General features: G+C 54.8%; 1 protein-coding gene across 1 annotated transcript in view; it reads left to right on the forward strand.

The window, feature by feature from the left end:
* Stk10 (serine/threonine kinase 10) overlaps positions 1-19,659 on the forward strand; it is a 108,185-nt gene that overhangs the window by 59,482 nt on the left and 29,044 nt on the right. Inside the window, exons 5-10 of the mRNA XM_027938732.2 lie at positions 5,406-5,478; positions 6,259-6,453; positions 6,863-6,944; positions 13,890-14,024; positions 16,224-16,772; positions 18,788-18,918. Coding sequence (XP_027794533.1) covers positions 5,406-5,478; positions 6,259-6,453; positions 6,863-6,944; positions 13,890-14,024; positions 16,224-16,772; positions 18,788-18,918 — 1,165 coding nt within the window. The remainder of the gene's footprint in view (positions 1-5,405; positions 5,479-6,258; positions 6,454-6,862; positions 6,945-13,889; positions 14,025-16,223; positions 16,773-18,787; positions 18,919-19,659) is intronic.

Raw genomic sequence — 19,659 nt, forward strand, 5'->3', positions numbered from 1 at the left:
TATAAATGTTTGATTTTTTAGTAAGCAAGATTGTTTTGATAATCAGAAAAAAAAAACTCTCACACGCACACAGGCATGAGTGGATGGGCTGATGGCCAGTAGACAGTTTGGAATAATAAGACCCACAAGGAGGACCCTTGAGGTCGCTCCTAATCAGGTGCCTGAGTCTCCTTGGTGCACAGAAAGGTGGGACCCGGGAGGCGGAAGAGCCAGCAGGTGACCTGCAAGTTCCTTGACCTTGCAGAACTGGGGCTTCCCCATCTGTCACATGGGGACAGTGATTCTCCCTGCCCTGAAGGGTCACACATAGAAGTGATCTGCCAAGAGACAGAGGAGCAGAGGACATGCTAATTGGGGTGCGGGTGGTGAGCCTGAGGGTCTGCGCAGTGCTGCCCGTGAACTTGCAGTACACACTGGTTTCTGTAAGATCGATGTGCACTTTTTAACATGATGGGGTCATAGCATGTAGTCGGTTTTCTAGTCTTTACAGTTTTTCTTCATTTTTATATTTCTGTGTGCTGGGGTTGCCCTCCCTGCCTGCTGAGCGTTGGTCCCCTGAGCTACACAGCCCTTCCTTTTTTTTTTTTTATTCATTTTTTATTTTTAATCGATGCATGGTCAGGGCACATATTCATGGGTACCTGGTGGCATTTCCACGTGTCTGCAGCATATAATGATCGCACCGGGGTAACTGGCCTGCCTATTGACTAGTTCATGAGGAACCTTCAGAATCCCCTCTACTAGCTATTTTTAAAATACAGTCAATCACTGTCACCATAGTCTCTCTGCTGTGCTGGAGGGCAGTGGCCATCCTCCATCCAGCGTCCCTCCCCACCTTCTCAGCCCCTGGTCTCCGTGATTCCACTCTCTGCTTTCACAGACCGACATTTTATTTCCACACTTATGGGAGAAGTCACGCAGCCTCCGTCTTCCCGCGCCTGGCTTATTCACTTAGCGTAATGTTCTAGTCTGCTTTTTAAAGCTGGACAGGGTCAGCATGTTCCCGCGTATGGCTCACTGTACCTCATAAACATGGCTATCTCATGTTCTTCTGCGTTCTGTCACGTGCACAGAACAGGCTCCACCTGCAAGAGCCTCACACTGGGTGTCTAGGCTCCCGTCATTCTCTCATGGGTGACGCCGAGGGGCCAGGCTGGCTCTTGGCCTCTCTCCATACTCACCCCTCAGAGGAGGGCTTGCTGGGGACCTGCAGTGGCCAACATCTGTGGCCTTCCCCATAGTCACACCGCTCTCACTCCCCAAGAGGAGCACCAAGCTCTTTCACCACTTCCTGAGTTTTACTTAAGAGAAAAAACAAAAACCCACAAAACCCCAAACAAGTTACCAAATGCATTTCTGTTTTTTCAATCATAAAAGCAACCTACTTCATCAAAACCAATTCAAGAATAAAAATGCATAAAGTGAAAAATGTAATCCCTTTGCCCCCTTGCACTGCCCCCACCAAAACCCCACTCCCGCAGAGGCAGCCTCCTGGAGTCTGACGTGAGGCTCCAGACCCTTTAGGGAGTGTGTGCGTGGTGTGCACACGCAAGATGCATGGATCTTTCTGTCACATACTTCTGGAACCTCATGCCATGGGTTCCACGATCTGCATCACAGTCTATCCTCTGTGACATGATACAGCATGTTTGAGACAGCGTGTTGCAGATGGACTTCCACATTGGCGTTCCACATGCAGCCCCTCCTTTCCTGGGCTGTGTGTTATTTCATGGCTGGGGCAACACCACTGATCTCAGCGCTTGCTGGCAACCCCGCGACAGTTGCAGTTGTTTCCAATTTGTTGTTCCTCCAGATAATGCTTTATAAGCACCATCTGTGTTATAAATTTCTTGGAGATTTGTTTCCAGAAATAGAATTTCTATCCAACATAGATACACATGTGCACATATATCTCTCTATGTATGTATATGAATATGTGTACATGGCTGTTTATGTATTTGGGGTACTGGGGATTGAACCCAGGGGTGCCCTACCACTGACTTACATCCCCCGTTCTTTTTATTTATTTCAAGACAGGGTCTAAGTTACTGAGGCTGGTCAAACTTATGATCCTCCTGCCTCAGCCTCCTGGGTAGTGGGGATCACAGGCATGAGCCACCATGACCATCTCAAACATTTTTTAAAATCCAAGTTTTTTTTTTTCGTTTGTTTTTGTTTTTTTTAACATACAGTGCTTCCTCCTTATCCATGGGGAATATGGTCCAGGATCCCCAGGGGATGTGTGAAACTGCAGATAATACCAACTTGTACATACATATTTATGTAAAGTTTAATTTATAAATTAGATTCAGTAAGAGATTAGCAACCATAATAATGAAATAGAGCAATTACAACACTATGCTGTAATGAAACTTATTTAAAACTTTTGATTTGCTCATTCCTAGAATTTTCCATGTAGTATCTTCAGACTGTGGCTGTTGGCAGGTAATGGAAATGTGAATGGGGCCCCTGTGAGCCAAGGTGACCAGGCAAAGCCCGCAGGCACCTCAGCTCCAGATGTGTGGCCCCGCGCAGCTGTGAGAAGCGCAGGACCAAGGCTCCACGGGCAGCCCCTGGTCCGCTGCCTTTCCCTGATTTGTTTTCAAACAGGAGGCGGAGAGAGAGGGTTAAAATGCCTTCTGCAAGGCCCAGGGCAGCACCGCCTCTGGGAACAGCACTGCTGAGCTCCTGGGGACTCAGGACTGGGCCGCCCCACCCTCCTTCCCGGGCAGAAGGGGAAGTGGCAGTCACCCAGAAAGCTGGCCAGCTGTGTCAGGGAGGCCCAGGGGAGCAGCTGTCACTGTGAAAGTCTGCAGTTTCTGGTTTTCCTCTCCCTCCTTGGGAGGGGGTTGGCAGGGCCCTTAGGGAGGGTGGCAGCTTCTGGGGCTTCACCTGGGCCTGAGAGGCAGTCAGTGATAAGGGGTTTCCTGGACTGGGATGAGGTGCCAGCCATGTTGCCTTTGCCGGGGAGCTGGGTTCCCACAGGCGGGGCTGGCCAGCAGGAGGGAAGAGCTGGCCCCCATTCTTACCCAGGGGGCCTAGAGGGCTCCTGTGGGCCAGCAGCCCAGCTGGTTCTCACCTGGAGTCCTGGCCTTCACCTTCTGGGCCCTCCAGCCAACTTGTGGCCACACTAAGCCCCAGTTCCTCTGCCCAGAGTGTCTCCCCATCTTGCTGTCCTCTCTAGACCAGCCTCCATGACACAGCAGCCTCCGCCCCACCCCCAGGAGTCCACCCTGAAGGTCAAGGGCTTGTTTTTACTCCAGGAGAGGGAGACCTTCCTCAAGGTCAGCTCTGCACCAGAACAGGGCCTGGCACAGGACAGGGTTGAGCTCATCGCTGCTGAATGAATGAATTTGTCGGAGGAGCTGGGCTGTGCTTCCTCCGGGCCCTCCTCCCTCCCTGACTGCGTTCTGAGGTCACCCCTCTAGGTCCGCCTGCCCATCCTTCTATCACCTTACACGTCTGTGTGTGACTGGTTGCTTCTCTGCTCTCTTCTTTAAACCCTGAGCACCCAGAGCCAAGGGCATGGCTTGCCTGGGGTCCTCGCTGCATCCTCTGCACCTCGCCTGTGTCTGGCATGGGGTGGGGGGTGTTTGGCGAGTGCCCAAGTGGACCCAGGGAAGGGACAGCAAGGCCACACCCAGTTCCCTCATGTTCAGGCCAGGGCTGGGGGCACCTGCCTTCTCCGGCTCTGCCCCCATGGAAGCTCTGGACACAGCAACTGATGGCTGCACAGGGAGGCTGCTCAACTCCAGGGCAAGGCCCAGGCTCCCAGCGCGTTTCCGGGCACAGGGCACCAGGCACGGGGCACCTGCAGCATCTGTTCTCAGCGCGATTGCTCCTGAACCTGCTGTCCGTCAAGATGGAACTCTGCCCCCAAGGCAGGAGCTGGGGGATATTTTTCTCTCTGGATTCTTCTCTTCACAGTGAGCATGTGAAGGAAGCTTAAGTGTGTTTAAAATTTTTTTATGTACTTGGTTTTGAGCCAGGGCCTCTGGGAGCTGCCCTGGATGGGCCCAGACGTCTCTATCCTCTGAGAGCCAGGTCCACAGGTGTGCACCAGGGCCCCGTGCTGTCGGTTTATTTCCTGTTAATCCTGAGATTCAGACTGTTCGTCATGCAGAGTTATGGAATTCAGAGCGTGGAAGGAGCCTCGCTTAGTCTCACCACCGACACTCCACTGATTAAACAGTCTGGTGCATTTCCTCCAAGTCGATTCAATGTGTATTTCTGCCCTTTTTCTGAGGCACAGTTCCGACCATACGTTGGCATTTCTCTTTTCCTAACTTAACCTTTTAATATAAATATAAATCGGTAAATATCTCAAAAATATTTTCTATTAGCCAAGCGTGGTGGTGCACGCCTGTTATCCCAGTGACTTGGGAGGCTGACACAGGAGGATTGCAAGTTTGGGGCCAGCTTCAGCAATTTATCGAGGCCCTCAGCAACTTAGCAAGACCCTGTCTCAAAATTAAAAAATGGGCTGGGCTGGGGATGTGGCTCAGTGGTGAAGTGCCCTGGGTTCAATCCCCAGTACCAAAAAAAAAAAATTACGTTAAAAACACTTGAAAACTAACTTTAGTGACTACAGACAATTCCTACATATGGGGTTGCAGTGCTTTTCTTATTTGTTTATCCATTGTCTTTCTCACGTCTCCTAATTTCCCACTCTGTTTTGCTCTATGTGTCTTTGTGTGATAGACATGTGACTTTGGGGAGGTTTATTTGCCTTTTGGAAAAATCAGGATATATTATATATACATAAATGATGTGGTTTCTTATTCGTTTGTGATGGGTTTTCGCTGTGTTCCTCAGGCTGGCCTGGAACTCCTGCCTCAGCCTCCCAAGAAGCTGGGACCACAGGTGCACTCCACCATGTGGGGCTTCTCGAAAGCTTTTCAAATTATCACCGTGGGTAGGGATGTGGCTCAGAGGTGGTGATTGTGTCATATGCAGGAGGCCCAGCATCACACCACACCCCCCAACACACACACACACACTGTTAAACGATTCTGTTTATTTTAGTTTTTGTTGATGTACATTGCAATTTTTTTTGCACTGGGATTATTTCCTTAGAGTAGATGACTTCATTTGGAATTACTGTTTCAAAAAAATATGGGTGTTTTAAAGACTCTTGTTATTTATTGAGTTGCTTTCCTACGGGTCTTTTCCAGTCTACACTCTTATTGGCCAGTTGAAAGGTCCCATCTCAGTATATTTTTACAGCAGCATGTATTATTTATTATATTTTTAATGATCTCTAATTTGCTAGATTAAAAAAAAAAGATCATTGTTAGCCAATCTGAGATGCATAACCCTAAGTCCTCATGGCAGACTTTTACTACCCCAGGGCCAGGGTGGAGGAATGTCCCTCAAATACTTTATCTGAGATTTTCATCTTGCAGCTGACTTTGGTGTGTCTGCCAAGAATCTGAAAACCCTGCAGAAGAGAGATTCCTTCATAGGAACACCCTACTGGTGAGTCGTGCAGCCCCTGAAAGTCAGCAAGGATGCGTGCTTAGCCTGCAAAGGGAACTCTGGGTGGTTTGGGGGACAGAGGCCAAAAACTGAGCACACGGGTCAGGTCAGCAGGAGGGGCGTGAGCCCAGGCTCCACTTACTAGTGCTCTGTGCGCCCTGGACTAGTGGCTTAGCTTCCCTGTGTCCCAGTTTCCTGGTCTGTAAGCTAGGAATAATACAGGGATGCATGCTGACAGCGCCCCTCAATAAGCTGAACCGCTAGAAGGAGGAAGGGTTCAGCTCCTGCCCTTACCTGCAGGCCCTGGGCTCCCCCAATCTGTTCTGTTTCCTTCCTTTCCAAAGCCGTCACTCTAAATAACAGAGCAAAACTCTCTCGCTCAGCTTCACACCTAAGACTTGCCCTGTGGGCTCGCTCTTGCTGGCTTTTTCACTTGCTCTTAACCCTTTCTTTCTCTCTCCTTCCTCCCTGGGCTCCCCCCCTCTCCATTCCCCTGCGGCGCTGCCGGCTCCGCCCTCCCGTCCGCCCCTCCCCAGGCCTCTGCTCTGGATCGCTGCTGCCACTCTGCGGTGGGCCCTGGGAACTGCAGCAGGCCGTGGCGGGGCCCCTGTGGAGGCGAAGAGCATGCTCAGGAGGACAGAGGGACGTCAAGTAACGCCAGCCGTGGCTCAGGCGCGCTGCCAACCCTGACCTGGCTGGTGGTGGTCCTTGACCCTGCGACTGCCAGGAGCGCCTGCGGAGGCGGGTTCTCAGCCCTCTGTTGTCCCTTGGTTGGTTCAGGATGGCCCCCGAGGTGGTGCTCTGCGAGACCATGAAGGACACCCCGTATGACTACAAGGCCGACATCTGGTCCCTGGGCATCACCCTGATCGAGATGGCGCAGATCGAGCCCCCTCACCACGAGCTCAACCCCATGCGCGTCCTGCTCAAGATCGCCAAGTCCGACCCCCCGACGCTGCTCACCCCCTCTAAGTGGTAAGGCGCAGGGACCTGCGGGGCGCGCAGGGGCAGGCTGCAGGGACGTGCGACCTGGAGGCTCTGCTGGCCCTGCCAGGCCCCAAGGCCGGGGAGAGGTCTAGCTCCCTGCCTTTCCCTCCGCTCTGGATGCAAACCATGAGGCACACCTGGTGACCCAGTGTGCCCGTCCCTTCAGGGTCTGGGGGAAGACCCGGTGGCCACGAGGCACAGCTCAGGGCTGGTTGAGTTCCAGCATGGCTGGGTTCCCAGATGCCCTGATAAGTGTCACGTATGCTGTCACCTCCAGTGTTACAGCTCATCAAGGGCCCTCTGTCCTTGGAGGGACATGTTTGGGAAGCACATGGCTCCCTGGGAGGATGGAGTCGTGACCAGGGACTTAGGCTCACGCTGACCACTGCCCTCGCAGGTCTGTGGAGTTCCGAGACTTCCTGAAGACTGCTCTGGATAAGAATCCCGAGACCCGACCCAGCGCCGCGCAGCTGCTGGAGGTGAGCACACCCCCCACCCCTCGCTGGGGCCTGCTCCCCTCCCCTGCTGGTCCTTTGGAAGGACCCTGAAGGGTAGAGGCATAGACTCACCCGTGACTTGCATGCTGGCTCCCCAGCCCACAGACGCCACCCAGACCTGCTGTGGAGCCTCAGCCTTGTGGGCGGGGCTGCTGAAGGGCGGAGTGGGGCCTGCGCACAGGGTCTCACCCGTCAGGCCAGGCATTGCAGGCAGGAGCCTGGACTTGCGCTTTACCTGTGTGCAGTTGTGGGGCAGCAGCTGACCCTAAGGGACTTTCTGGGGCCTGTGTGCAGAACTGGGCAGCCAGGCTGGAGGACCATGGGCTCAGCAAGAATCAAGGAGGGTGCCTGCGAGGAGGGTGGGGGAGTGGACCGGCCTCCTGACCTTTTTGAAATCAGCTATGAGCTGCCCTAGCTCAGCAGAGTTCTCAAAGTCCACCCTGATCTGCTGGGGATCTGCCCATCACAGTCTCCATGCCACCACCGATGATGGAAGAGAGGACATGGGCCTGCAGGATCCAGAGGGGCTGCCCCTCCACTCTCCTGTCATTCTGGCCCTTCCACTGTGTGACAGCCTCTGCTGTCTTCTTGGGGAAAGAGGGAGGACATCCCACCAAGCTCTGAAGTCCTTCTATAAATCCCCCCAACTTTCCTGAGTGCCACTGGGTGCCAGGCTCTGGGGCTGACACTGAAGTCTACACTGATCCCTCTGGGCTGTGCTGTGTAGTGATTATGAACTGGGATTGGAAAGTCCTAGGTTCAGATCCCCACTCCACCATTTACTGGCTGTGGAACCCTGGGCAAGTGGCTTAACCTCTCTGTGCCTTGGTTCCTGCTATGAAGTGGAGATTAGTAGACCACCTCCTTTCCAGGGAGGGTGCCAAAGGATGAAATGAGAGGTGCTTGGCTACACTGTGTTCAGGAACACTTGACATGTTGGACTTCCTGCTAAAATAGGGAAAGGAACCAGGATGTGGAGTGTGGTCTATCCACTAGGAGGTCATGAACTTTCCTTTAGAATTTCTATAATTTACTTAAAAGCAGACACTCGCCATTCCAGAGGCCTGCTGTTTTGGGTACGGCGTTGTTTGCCGGGGGGTGGTACAGGGCCACCGCTGTAACCGTCAGATGCAAAATCCCCAAGTCACTGAGGGCCGATTGCTTCCTGCAAGCTGGAGCCTCCTGCCCCACGGCATCCGGCCTCTGGGACATTCCACAGGGAAGAGACCAGCTGTCCTCATCCCACAGAGCAGCCCAGAGCCTCAGCCTGCGCCAGGAATTTCCATTCGGTAGTTGGAAAAAAATGTCCTGTCAGTGGATCTTTAGGTTAGCAGAGGGGCTGCAGGCGGGAGGGGAGCCCCAAGATGCACCTCACACCCATGCCACCCCGGCTCCTCCTCTGCGCCTTCATGTTTTCAGGTTAGAGAGTAGGAGCATTTGTACCCCAAAAGATGGGAACCCCCAAGCTTACAGCAGGGAGGTACCCCGCTGTGGCACCTGGCTGTGCATGCCAGGGTGGGTCCTGGCTTCCAGCACCCTCCGTGGGTGCCTTCCCAAGTCCCACAGTGCTCCAGTGGCCCATGCCCAGGCATTGGTGATTCATTTATGTCCACAGATTTCCTTCTGTCTGTCCTTCCTTCTGTCCTGCCTTCCTTCCATGCTGGGTATAAAACCCAGGGCCTTGCACATGCCAAGCAAGTGCTCTACCCCTGAGCCACCTCCCCAGCCCCCTTTTATTTTCTATTTAGAGACAGGGTCTTGCTCAGTTGCCCAGGCTGGCCTTGAACTCGGATCCCCCTGCCGCAGCCTGCTGGGTGCTGGGATGGCAAGGGTGCACAGCTGTTGTCTGGCCAGTCTCCATAGTGCCAGTGGCTGGGCTCTGCCTCAGGCCTGCCTGCCCGGAACCTGGGCTGCTTCCTCGTCTGAGACGAGGATGGCGCTTGCTTCACCACACGGGAGAGCAGTGAGGCTTCGTATTTTTAGCGTCCTGGCTGTCACATGGCAGACTCCCAGTGGATGCCTGCTGTGTGTTCCTAAGCCTCCCTACTCTGGCAGCTGCTTTGGTCTGGGTCATCAGCCGTCCCATCCCCACCCATCCCCATCCCTGCTCTTGGTGTCCAGCTCGCCCTCCTCATCCCCTCCGCGGGCCCTGCTGGCCCCCGCTGAGGAAGGTGGACTCACTCCAGGGTCCTTCCTCTACCTGCAACCCCACTGACAATCCCACCCAGCTCTGCAGGCGTCCAGACCACTCTGCCTCCCTAGACTCTGTGTCCAGCCGTTTGTTCCCATCGAACTTCCCTGTTCATGAGCATCGAACTGCGTGTCCCCCTGAGCACTTGGATCTGCCGGGATGGCTCCACCCCCCTGCAGCTCAGTCTTGCCTGACAGCCAGAAATGCTCACACCCTCCTCCTGCACAGAGCTCTCTGACGGGTCTCATCTCACTTGGAACAGTACAGAGTCTCTGTGATCTTGGTCACCCCCTGCCCTCCTGTCCCGGTCTCGTCCCCTCACTCTGCTCCACCCATCTTGGACATCTTCCTGTTCTTCACACACACCAGGCACCCTCCTGTCCCAGGGCCTTTGCACTGGCTGTGTGTCCCCTTGGGAATGCTCTCCCCCAGAGACCTGTGACTGACCCTCCCTGTTTGTCAAGTCATTGCTCCAATGTCCGCTTTTAGGTGAATCCTCCCTAAATGCAAACCTGCCACACCCCATCCCTAGTTCCCCTCTCTGCCCTGCTTCTTTTTCTCCTCTGGCACACAACAGTCATAGTATATAACTTTCTTATTTACTGTGTTATTTGCTGTGTTTCCTGACTAGCTGGGTCAGTTCCCTGAGGGAAGCAGTCTTTGTTTGGTTTGCTGACGTGTCCCAAGAACAGTGCCTGGCATGTGGAGAGCCCTCAACAAGTATTTGCTAAATAAATATGATCACGTTTGCTTAGCAAGCTCTTCTAGAACCCTTTATCTATAAAAGGTGCTGTTCTAAATGTTTAGCAGATGTTAACCAACGTAATGCTGGTAATTGCCCTATGAAGTACGTACTATTCAGCTCTCCATCAACCAGATGATGAAACTGAGGCACAGAGAGGTTAAGCAAGATCACACAGTTTGTAAGTGACAGAGCTAGGGTTCTTTTGGGGGGTGGGGGTTACCAGGGATTGAACTCAGGGTCACTCAACCACTGAGCCATGTCCCCAGTCCTGTTTTGTATTTTATTTAGAGACAGGATCTCACTGAGTTGCTTAGCACCTTGCCATTGCTGAGGCTGGCTTTGAGCTCAGGATCCTCCTGCCTCAGACTCCCGAACTGCTGGGATTACAGGCGTGTGCCACTGTGCCTGGCTGGGATTTTTTTTTTTTTTTTTTTTTTTTTTAGTACGAGGGAATTGAACCCAGGGGTGCTTAACCACTGAGCCATATCCAATCTTTTTTGACATTTTATTTGGAGACAAGGTCTTGCTGAGTTTCTTGGGGCCTTGTTAAGTTGCTGGGGCTGGCTTTGAACTTGTGATCCTCCAGCCCAGCCTCCAGAGCTGCTGGGATAATGGGCATGTGCCTCCGCACCCAGCCAGAGCTAGGATTCTGACCCTGGTGGTTTGGTTCCAGTCTGTGCTCTTGACTACTTTGAGAAGCTGCCTTTCCACATGAATGAAGGAGAGGGAGAGGGATGGGAGAGGAAGAGAGAGAAGCAGGCTGGGAGAGAGGGAGGGAGGGTGGTGGGCACAGGCTGTGGCCTGAGTACCTGGGCGCGCTCCTAGGCGTGTTCTAAGGCCAGCGAGACCCCGGCTGGTGTTTCTAAGCACACAGGGGGGAAACAGGCTCAGTTCTTGGGAAGCACATCTGTTTGAGGGCAGGAGAGCTTCTGGCCAGAGGGCAGGTTCCAGCAGGTGGGCCGTGTGTGTGTGGTCCACCCCCGTCTGGGCATCTCAGGGATCCCATGGAGGTGACAAGGAACAGCCATTCCTCCTCCTCAGGGGTGTACAGGTGACCCTCTGCTCTAGCCTCAGCTGGGACCTGTGTGGGGACTGGCCTGCATGGACCAGCATTCGGCCACTGGGAATGTTCCCTGCCCTCCCTTGCAGCATGGCCAGGGTCTGTCTCTGTGGTGGCCATGGCCTTTCAGAGGTGGAGGAGTCTCCTCAGCGCGCTCTAGAAGGCAGTGGAGCTGAGGCCGTGTGGGGCCAGGTTGTCTGTGAGCCCTTTGGGAAGCCTGTGCAGGCCTGGTCAGCCACGGGATGGGTGTCCAGGGTGCTGGTGTCCAGGGAGCTACACTGCCCACCCGCCTCTCCACCCAGGGCTGCTTCCTCTACTTCCCCTCCTGAGAACCCTGGGCTGCGCAAGGCGGATGGTTCCACCTCGAGAGAGCGAGGCTCCTGCCTTGGTCGGTGTAGGGTCATTCCAGGAGAGCTGGCCTCTCCAGAGGCCTGCATCTGCCCTGACTCCTGCCACACTGCCTCTGTTGCCACGGTGAAGTGGCCCTTGGTGTCCTGCTCAGAGTCACACTAGGAGGTCATGCGGCATGGGGCTGAGGGACCTGGGGGACCCTCATTCCACCCTCACTCCCAAAAGGCTATTCCAGGGTGGCTGGGGACGGTGCTTCTGCAGATGGCACTGCTGGTGGTGATGGTGACCAGGGTGGTGGTGACCATGGTGATGGTGACCATGGTGATGGTGACCATGGTGGTGGTGACCATGGTGATGGTGGTGGTTATGGTGAGGTGATAATGGTGGTGGTGACCATAAGGTGACCATTGTGGTGATGGTGACCATGGTGGTGATGGTGATAATAATGACAGCTGCCGTATTTCAGGACTTATTATAATGCCACCTTCCTGTATGGCCATGTGGCTGGGGGAGGCTCAGTGGCTTGCCCATGATGATGGTGGAAGCTGGGTTTGTCCCGGGGCCTGGGCTCTGGGGTCTGTGGCCACACCCATAACTGCCCCGCCACCCATGATCAGTAAACCCTTGTTAACACCCTGCTCCAGGCCTTTGTGGTCACAGGCCTCAGAGTGGCCAGAGTGACATCTTTAGTGGGTGACAGTGGCTTCTGAAAGTGAAATCCCAGTGGCTGCCTTGGCGCGTGCGGCAGGTACCACCTGTCCTGCCTCAGCTCTGCCCTCCTGTTCCCACACTCCCTCCACCCGGCCTTCTGGCCTTTCCTCCGGAGCCCAGGCCCAGCCCTGTTGCAGGGTTGTGGACCTGCCGCTCCCTCTGCCTGGAATTCCTGGGGCCCTTCCCTGGCCCACCCCCCGCCCTCCAGGGCCCCCAAGACTTCACACCTGGTGCTGCTTGTCATCGGTTACCTGCCTCTGTCTCCCCTGGGCAGGACTGCAGCCTGTGTCAGTGCTTGGCATATGGCCACACTGTGGGCCATGGACGAGTCAGTGAGCGAATGGGCAGGGGAGAGGGCCAGGAATAGGCCACTCTTGAAGCCGCGCTAATGTGGATGCAGCAGTCAGACTGGATGAGGAAAATGTGAGCGATGGCTCTTTAAAAGAAGTGACAGGGCTTTCAGAGAACAGGTTGAATGGGGTGTTGCCTCGTGGCCGTCCCCCAATGATCCCTTTTATTATGTATTTAGTTAGTCATTTTTGCAGTACCTGGGACGGAACCTGGGGCCTGGCACCCGCTAGGCGAGAGCCCAGCCCGAATGGTCTGCTTCAAAGAGCAAACAGATAAGAGTGATTTGTGGTCCCGAGTGTGTTTTTAAGGTGTGAGAAATTTATTCTCCAGTCACTTAACTATTTCCCAGCATCCTGCTGACCCGTCCCCTCCACTCCGAACACTGCTGATGGTCAGAAGGGAGAGTTTCTCCAGAGCCTTCCCGTAAGTTCCAAAAGCAGCTTCCAACTTAAGGATGCACCCGCCTCACCCTCGGCTTCCCAGCCACCCTGGGGAGTGTGAAGCGGGAGGACCCCCAGCCTGCTGCACCTGGGCACAGGGTGGGACCTGAGGTGGGCTTCTCCCCAGGAGACCTGCAGGCTTAATGTCCCAGACCACTCGTCCTGGTGTTCCACAAGGTCCGAGGAAGAGCACTCAACTTTTAAAGATGCGTGGAGGGGAAGCCCAGGAGGGGACTCACTGCCCTCTACCTTGAGCGTTTGTGTTCCTTATCTAAAACCAAGCACATATCCCCCTGAGGGTGGCACTTGCAGGACTGTCCATAGCAGCTCAGCTCTGAGTTGCCCCAAATGGGAAACAACCCGGCACAACAAGACAGGCGCACACACGCACACACTCACTAAAAAACAAACAGCAAAAGGAACAATGACAGAAACAGGTGACAGCATGTGAGAGTCTCTCAGGCTGGACAATAGGTGAGGGAAACCAGCCCACCTGTTGAACAGGCCAGGGAATTTTCCAGAATGATGGAAATGTTCAACATCTCTACCTGGGGGTGGTTCCACACATGTGAAAAGTCATGGCGCTTGGCAGTCTGTGAGCGTTCCTGTGTGTAAGTTATACCTTGGTAAAATACGCGTGTGGGGTATTTGTGCAGCTGTGTATTAACACCTCTCAGGCCTGGTGCGGTGGTGCTCACCTGTCATCCCGGCATGTCAGGAGGCTGCGGCAGGAGGATTGCAAGCTTGAGGCCAGCCTGGGCAACTTAGAGAGGCCCTGTCTCAAAATTAACCCCCCATTAACCCCCCACCACCACCACAATGGTTGAGCTCCTGCTTTGGCCTGGGCCTTTTGACATGCGTCCTGTCATTTCATCCTCGTGTCCTCCCTGTGACTTCGGCATCATTGTCCCCACCTCAGAGATGAGGTTCCTTGCTCAGGGCCACGCAGCTGGGGTGCCATAGCTGGGGTTTGCCCCCCACCCCTGTGCAGGGCCTGGAGATGCCCGGGGTTCCCTTCCCAGCTGCCCGCTCCCCGCCCAGCGCCAGGTGGATCTAATCCAGTGCCTCTTGTCCCCAGCATCCCTTCGTCAGTAACGTCACCAGTAACAAGGCCCTGCGGGAGCTGGTGGCCGAGGCCAAGGCCGAGGTGATGGAGGAGATCGAAGATGGCAGGGACGAGGGAGAAGAGGAGGATGTCGTGGACTCTGCCCCCGTGAGTCCAGAACCCAGGGCCGGGGAGGGACGGGAGGGACTGGAGGGACTGGGTCTCAGCAGAAGACTCCCGCGGGAGGCAGGCTGGACATCCCGTCCTGCTTCTCCATGGCCCGCAGACCCCTGGCCAGGTATGCCAGACGCTGGGCGGGGGAGGCAGCAGGGCACAGGCCTCCCGAAGGCCCTCCGGAGAGGCCAGGAGGCTGGGTTCTCACATGAAGTGAGAAGCTGGCAGTGGGTCATTGCTTCCGGGCTTTTCCACACACTTTGGGTGGAGGAGACGGCGCATGGGATAAAGGGGCTGTGGCCATCCTGGACCCCGCATGGCTGTCCTGAGTGTCAAGGGGACCAGTGTTCTGGCACATTTGTAAGCCATTTGTAGCTTTGGCACTTGCTGAATTTAAATAGAAATTAAAGCAGATTTAAATTGATTAAAAAAAAAAAAAAAAAGCAAAAAACACCCCTTGAGCCAGCCTGATGCATCTGCAGGCCGAATCCTGTCCTGTCCTGCGCTGCAGCTCTGAGATCCCACGTGGGGCTCATGGGGAGACACTTTCCAGGGGGCACTGGCCGTCCAGGTTGTCCTACGTGCCTAGGGAGACAGGAGCTGGACTTGCCTGTTGGCAGACAGAGCCGGCCACCACCTTGTGCTAGGAAAGATGAGGTGACTTTCTCAAGTCCCAGGAGGGAGCCTGAGGCTGGTGGGAACCCTCACTAGAAGAGAAGCCTTATGTAGGGACAGTAAGTGGAATCAACCTGGTGACCACAGTCACAGCGCCCCTGATTGACAGAGAGAACCAAGTGTGACCCATCTTACAGGTGGAAGACCGAGGTGTGGGCTGGAGGATTCTGGCTGAGCTGATAGGGTGAGGCTGGGTGTCAACAGGGAGCAGAAGCCCAGTGGCCAGGCTCCAGGAGGACGCCTGGTCAGCGAGGCGTGGGGCGGGCAGAAGGTGGTCACACCTGGCCTCGTTCTCCCAAGACTGAAGGCTGAGCTTCATCCTGAGGACAGCAGGAGCCATGGGTGGCTTCAGGCAGGGCTGGGCCGTGGTGTTAGGGTGACCATCTGAATTTTTGGACCTCTGTGCTGGGCACTGAGTAGGAAGTGGACTGGAGTTGCTTCCACTAGCTGCCTGTACAGGGTCAAAAACCAGAGGCCACAGGACCAAGAGTGCCCAGGTCAGAGAGATGCAGGGGTCACCTGTAGCACTTGGCAGTCATACTCAGGATGGTGACTGTGTCAAGATGAGGGAGGGGATTGTCACCGGGAAGAGCAGGAAGGGGGACATGGTAGGTCCCCTCCTAACCTGGAGAGTGGCTGTGCGGGTGCTCACTGTTCACCCAGCTGGACATTTTATTGTTTGTTCATTCATGCCTGCCTGCTGGGGATTGAACCCTGGGTCTTGCCCGTGATGGGCTGGCACCCTACCCCTAGGACCCTCCGTCTAGCCCCTTGGGTATTTATTTTTGGTACTAGGGATTGAACACAGGGACACTTAACCACTGAGCCACATACAGGGTCTTACAAAGTTGCTTAGGGCCTCATGGACTTGCTGAGGTTGGTCTTGAACTTGGGATCCTCCTGCCTCAGCCTCCAGAGTTGCTGAGATAACAGGCATGTGCTGCCACACCCAAATTGGGCATTTATTTTTTATTCACAAATTTGAATGTTCTACTTCACTCTAGCAACATTTCCAGTACTTTCCAACCCACAAAAAGGCTGAAATATAAGTGACTAGAAGGCTGGACCCATCCCCTGGATAGACTTGGACTAAATGTCATTAAAAAAAAAAAAATCTGAATTAGTTGCCATCTGGACATGGAGAGATGTCATGTAAAAGTCTAGATTTCCAAGGCCTCTTGAGAAGTCGCAAGGTCTGGCCACGAGCGGGGGTGTGTGTGCGTGTCCTCGGTGTCACAGCTGACCAGAGCAGAGTAGCTGCTGGGCCCTCGCTGCAGCTGCCCACAGCAGCCTCTCCTCCTGGAGGAAGAGCAGCTAGTAAATCAAGCTAAGCTGAGGGACAGGAGTCTCCTGACCGCAGGACTCTTTTATTACCAGGGAATGGGGGACCAGCTTAGAAGGCTCCCTGCCCGCTCTCCTGGCCCGGCCTCTCCCCCTGCGGACACCTGGCCTTCCTGCCCCGCTGTATCCCTGACTCCTGCATCATCTGGCAGCAAGGTCTTGACTCTTTTCTTCCAGGCCCTGGGGAACCACACGCAGGAGTCTTCTGAGGCGAGTCAGCTGAGCCTGGGGGCCGACAAGTCCCCCCAGGAACCATCCTCGGCCCCACTGCCAACCAGCCAGCCTCAGGACAGTGGGAATGGGCCCTGCAGCCAGCCCTCTGCAGACGGATCCCTCCAAACCCTCAGCCCTCCAGGCGGGGGCCCTGCAAATGAGAATGGCCTCGCGATGTCTGTTCCCCTCCGAAAGTCCCGGCCAGTGTCAATGGATGCCAGAATCCAGGTAGCCGAGGAGAAGCAAGCCAAGGACCAGGCTGGGGACCTCAGTCCTGCAGCCAGCAGATCTCAAAAGGCCAGCCAGAGCCGGCCCAACAGCAGCGCCCTGGAGACGCTGGGCGGGGAGAAGCTGGTCAACGGCAGTCTAGAGCTCCCTGCCCAGGCCGCGCCGGGCCCCGCCAACAGGGCCTCGGACAGCAGCAGCCTGTCCACCTCTGAGAGCATGGACTACAGCACCTCCCTGTCCACCGACCTCTCCCTGAACAGAGAGACGGGCTCGCTGTCCCTTAAGGTAATGCCCTGTCAGTCACATGGTGGGCTTGGAGCAGGAGGGACGTGCCAAGGCATTTGGTGGCCGCCTCCACTTTGGGTTTTTTACTTTATTTATTTGGGTGCTAAGGGTGCAGCCCAGGGCCTGGTGCCCCCACAGCCTTGCACCTTCCCTCTGAAATGGTTGGCGAGGATCGTTCTTTAAGATCTTAGTTCCCTTCATAGTTAAGTCCCCCAATTTCTGGGTTCAGTGTGGGACATGGTCATGTTAAGCAGTTGGTTTGGGTTCAAATTTTAAAGTTTGGTTAAAGGCCCTGGTAACGGTAGGGAATGAGAGTTCCAGAAGTGGAAGTTGTCTTGCTTGGGGGTCGCCTGGGTCATCCAGCGGATTGGGGGAGAGTCTGTGAAAGGGAAGGGGCTCAGGGCTGTCTTCCTGGGCTCCGGGGCCTGTCTGGAGGTGGGGCCAGAAACAGAAAGAAATTGCAGTTCCAGCAGGAGACGAGCGGAGAGTGGCCTTTGCCTCTCTTCATTGACATGTGACTGTGCACCCTCGCGGCTACAGGTGACAGTGTGTGCGATCCGCGTGCACGAACCAAGTCAGTAGCTCCTTGTGGTTTCTTCGTGTTTGGGGCCTTTGAGCTCGTCCCTTCTGGTCCCTCACAGAGTATACAGCAGGCTGTTATAAACTGTCACCACCCAAGTATGGACAGCAGCTTTTATCTAGAAGCGTCATCTTCCTGTCCCTTCCTGGAAGTGTTAAGGTTTCATTTAATTAACTGACGCAGCTAGAGCAGGGTCTCCCGCCTCTTCTCCAGGTTGTTGAGAACATTCTCAGTTGGCCACAGTGAGTCAGGGAGCTGAGAAGAGTCCACTGGCTGCCCCTTGGTGTGGCCAGGAGCCTGTTACTGCAGGGATGGGGGCCCCAGGGGCAGAAGCAGTGTCATGTGAAGCTATGGCTGGCTTCTTCCTCCCTCCACTCTCCCTCCTGCTCCTTTATTGTCCCCGGCTACTCTGAGCCATCTTGGATGGAGTCCTGCAACTTGGGGGCTTGAACACTGTTGAGAGATGAAAGTCGGGTGCTATGGTTCTAGGCAGGCCGTCCAGGTCCCCTGGGTGAGGATACTGGGTGGCAGCACGCAGGAGAGAGGAGCCCGGTCCTGTCACTCTCCACCCAGTGAGCAGAAAACTCAGCTCAGAAACGAAGGGCCCAGCTCACACTTAGACCACCTGGCTCGCACGGCCCCCCTGGGCTGGAAGGCCCCCGGCTGTGTTGCAAAGGCTGGGTGAGGCTATGCCAGGAAGGGAAGCCAGCCAAAAGGCAGGAGGCAGGAGAGGCCAGGAGGAGGCCGGCACAAACCCCACGCCTTGCTCTGAGTCAGAACTGAGCACTCCCAAGGATGCCGTTTGTTATACCACTTGACACCTCCGGGCAGCGCCGTCGGCAGTCATGGTGAAATGCAGTCATTCACAGCCATAGACACAGGTCAGGAATAATCTCACGGCAGCTTCTGACAAGCAGGGCAGCCAGTGGGGTTCTGGCCAGGTGAGGTTTCACTGCCAGATCCATTAGGAAAACCACCTTTGGATCTCTGGGCTCCTTTGGATTCTGGCATTGTGGACAGGGATATGGCCTGTGACCATAATATACTGAATGGTTGCCATGAGCAGGCACTGCCCCGTGCCCCTGCCTGGTCTCATCAAATCTTTGTAAGCACCCTGGAATGCAAGTAGTGTCTTCCTCCTCCTTGGATGGTGGAGGAAGCTAACCAAGACAAGGGACTGTCACAGGTCACAGAGGACAACTCTCTCTGATCTCGTGTCCTGCGTTTTGTGCATGCTAGCATGAGGTGAAGGGCCCTGGGGCTCTGCAGGCTGAGATTGGACAGGCAAGGAATGAGATTCAGAAGCACAGGGCCCAGGGGACAGCAGGCAGCCGCGTCCTCCTGGGGTAGAGGCTGGGGGCAGGAGGGCTGCGGCCTCACCCCATGAGCCATGGACCCTTCACTGAAACAGCATCACCTTGTTCCTCCCGACCAGGACTCAAGGCTGCACAACAAAACCCTGAAGCGGACACGCAAATTTGTGGTGGATGGCGTCGAGGTGAGCATCACCACCTCCAAGATCATCAGCGATGACGAAAAGAAGGACGAGGAGATGAGATTCCTCAGGCAAGCCGGGCAGGGCCACTGTCAGTGGGAACAGGGTCAGGATCCATCCATCCACCCATCCACCCATTTACCCACCAACTCACACTCCCACTCATCCACCCGCCCATCTACCCAGCCATTACAGTGGGGGGGGGCACTGGTCCTTGGGTGAGAGGGCTGTCTGTCTATGGTATGGAATGGAGGAAACAAAGGAACGAAAGGAAACTGATTTTGCTTGAGATCCTGTGCTTCCCTATCCATTGACCCGTCTACCATCTACCCATCCACCAACCCATCCACCTGTCCATCCATTCATCTGCCCATTTAGCCATCCATTCACCCATCCTTCCATATACTCATTCATGCATTCCATCATCTATTCACTCATCCATGCATAACTACCCACCCACCCATCCATCTGCCCATCAATCCATCCATCCATCCACCATCCACCCATCCATCCACCCACCCAACCATCTCTCCACTCCTCCATCCACCCATTATCTATCTATCCACCTACCCAAACATCCATATACTCATCCATCCACCCAACCATCCACCCACCCATCCATCCATCCATCCATCTGTCCATCCATCGATCTATCCATCCACTCACCCACCTGCCCACCCATCCATCCATTTACCCATTTACCTTCCATCCATTTTTAACCCAACATCCATCATCCATCTACTTGTTATATCCATCTATCCATCCTTTTACCCATCTGTCTACTGATCTATCCATTCATTCATTTATCCATC

The sequence above is a fragment of the Marmota flaviventris genome, chromosome 5, assembly GCF_047511675.1.
Source record: "Marmota flaviventris isolate mMarFla1 chromosome 5, mMarFla1.hap1, whole genome shotgun sequence".
Taxonomy (NCBI): domain Eukaryota; kingdom Metazoa; phylum Chordata; class Mammalia; order Rodentia; family Sciuridae; genus Marmota; species Marmota flaviventris.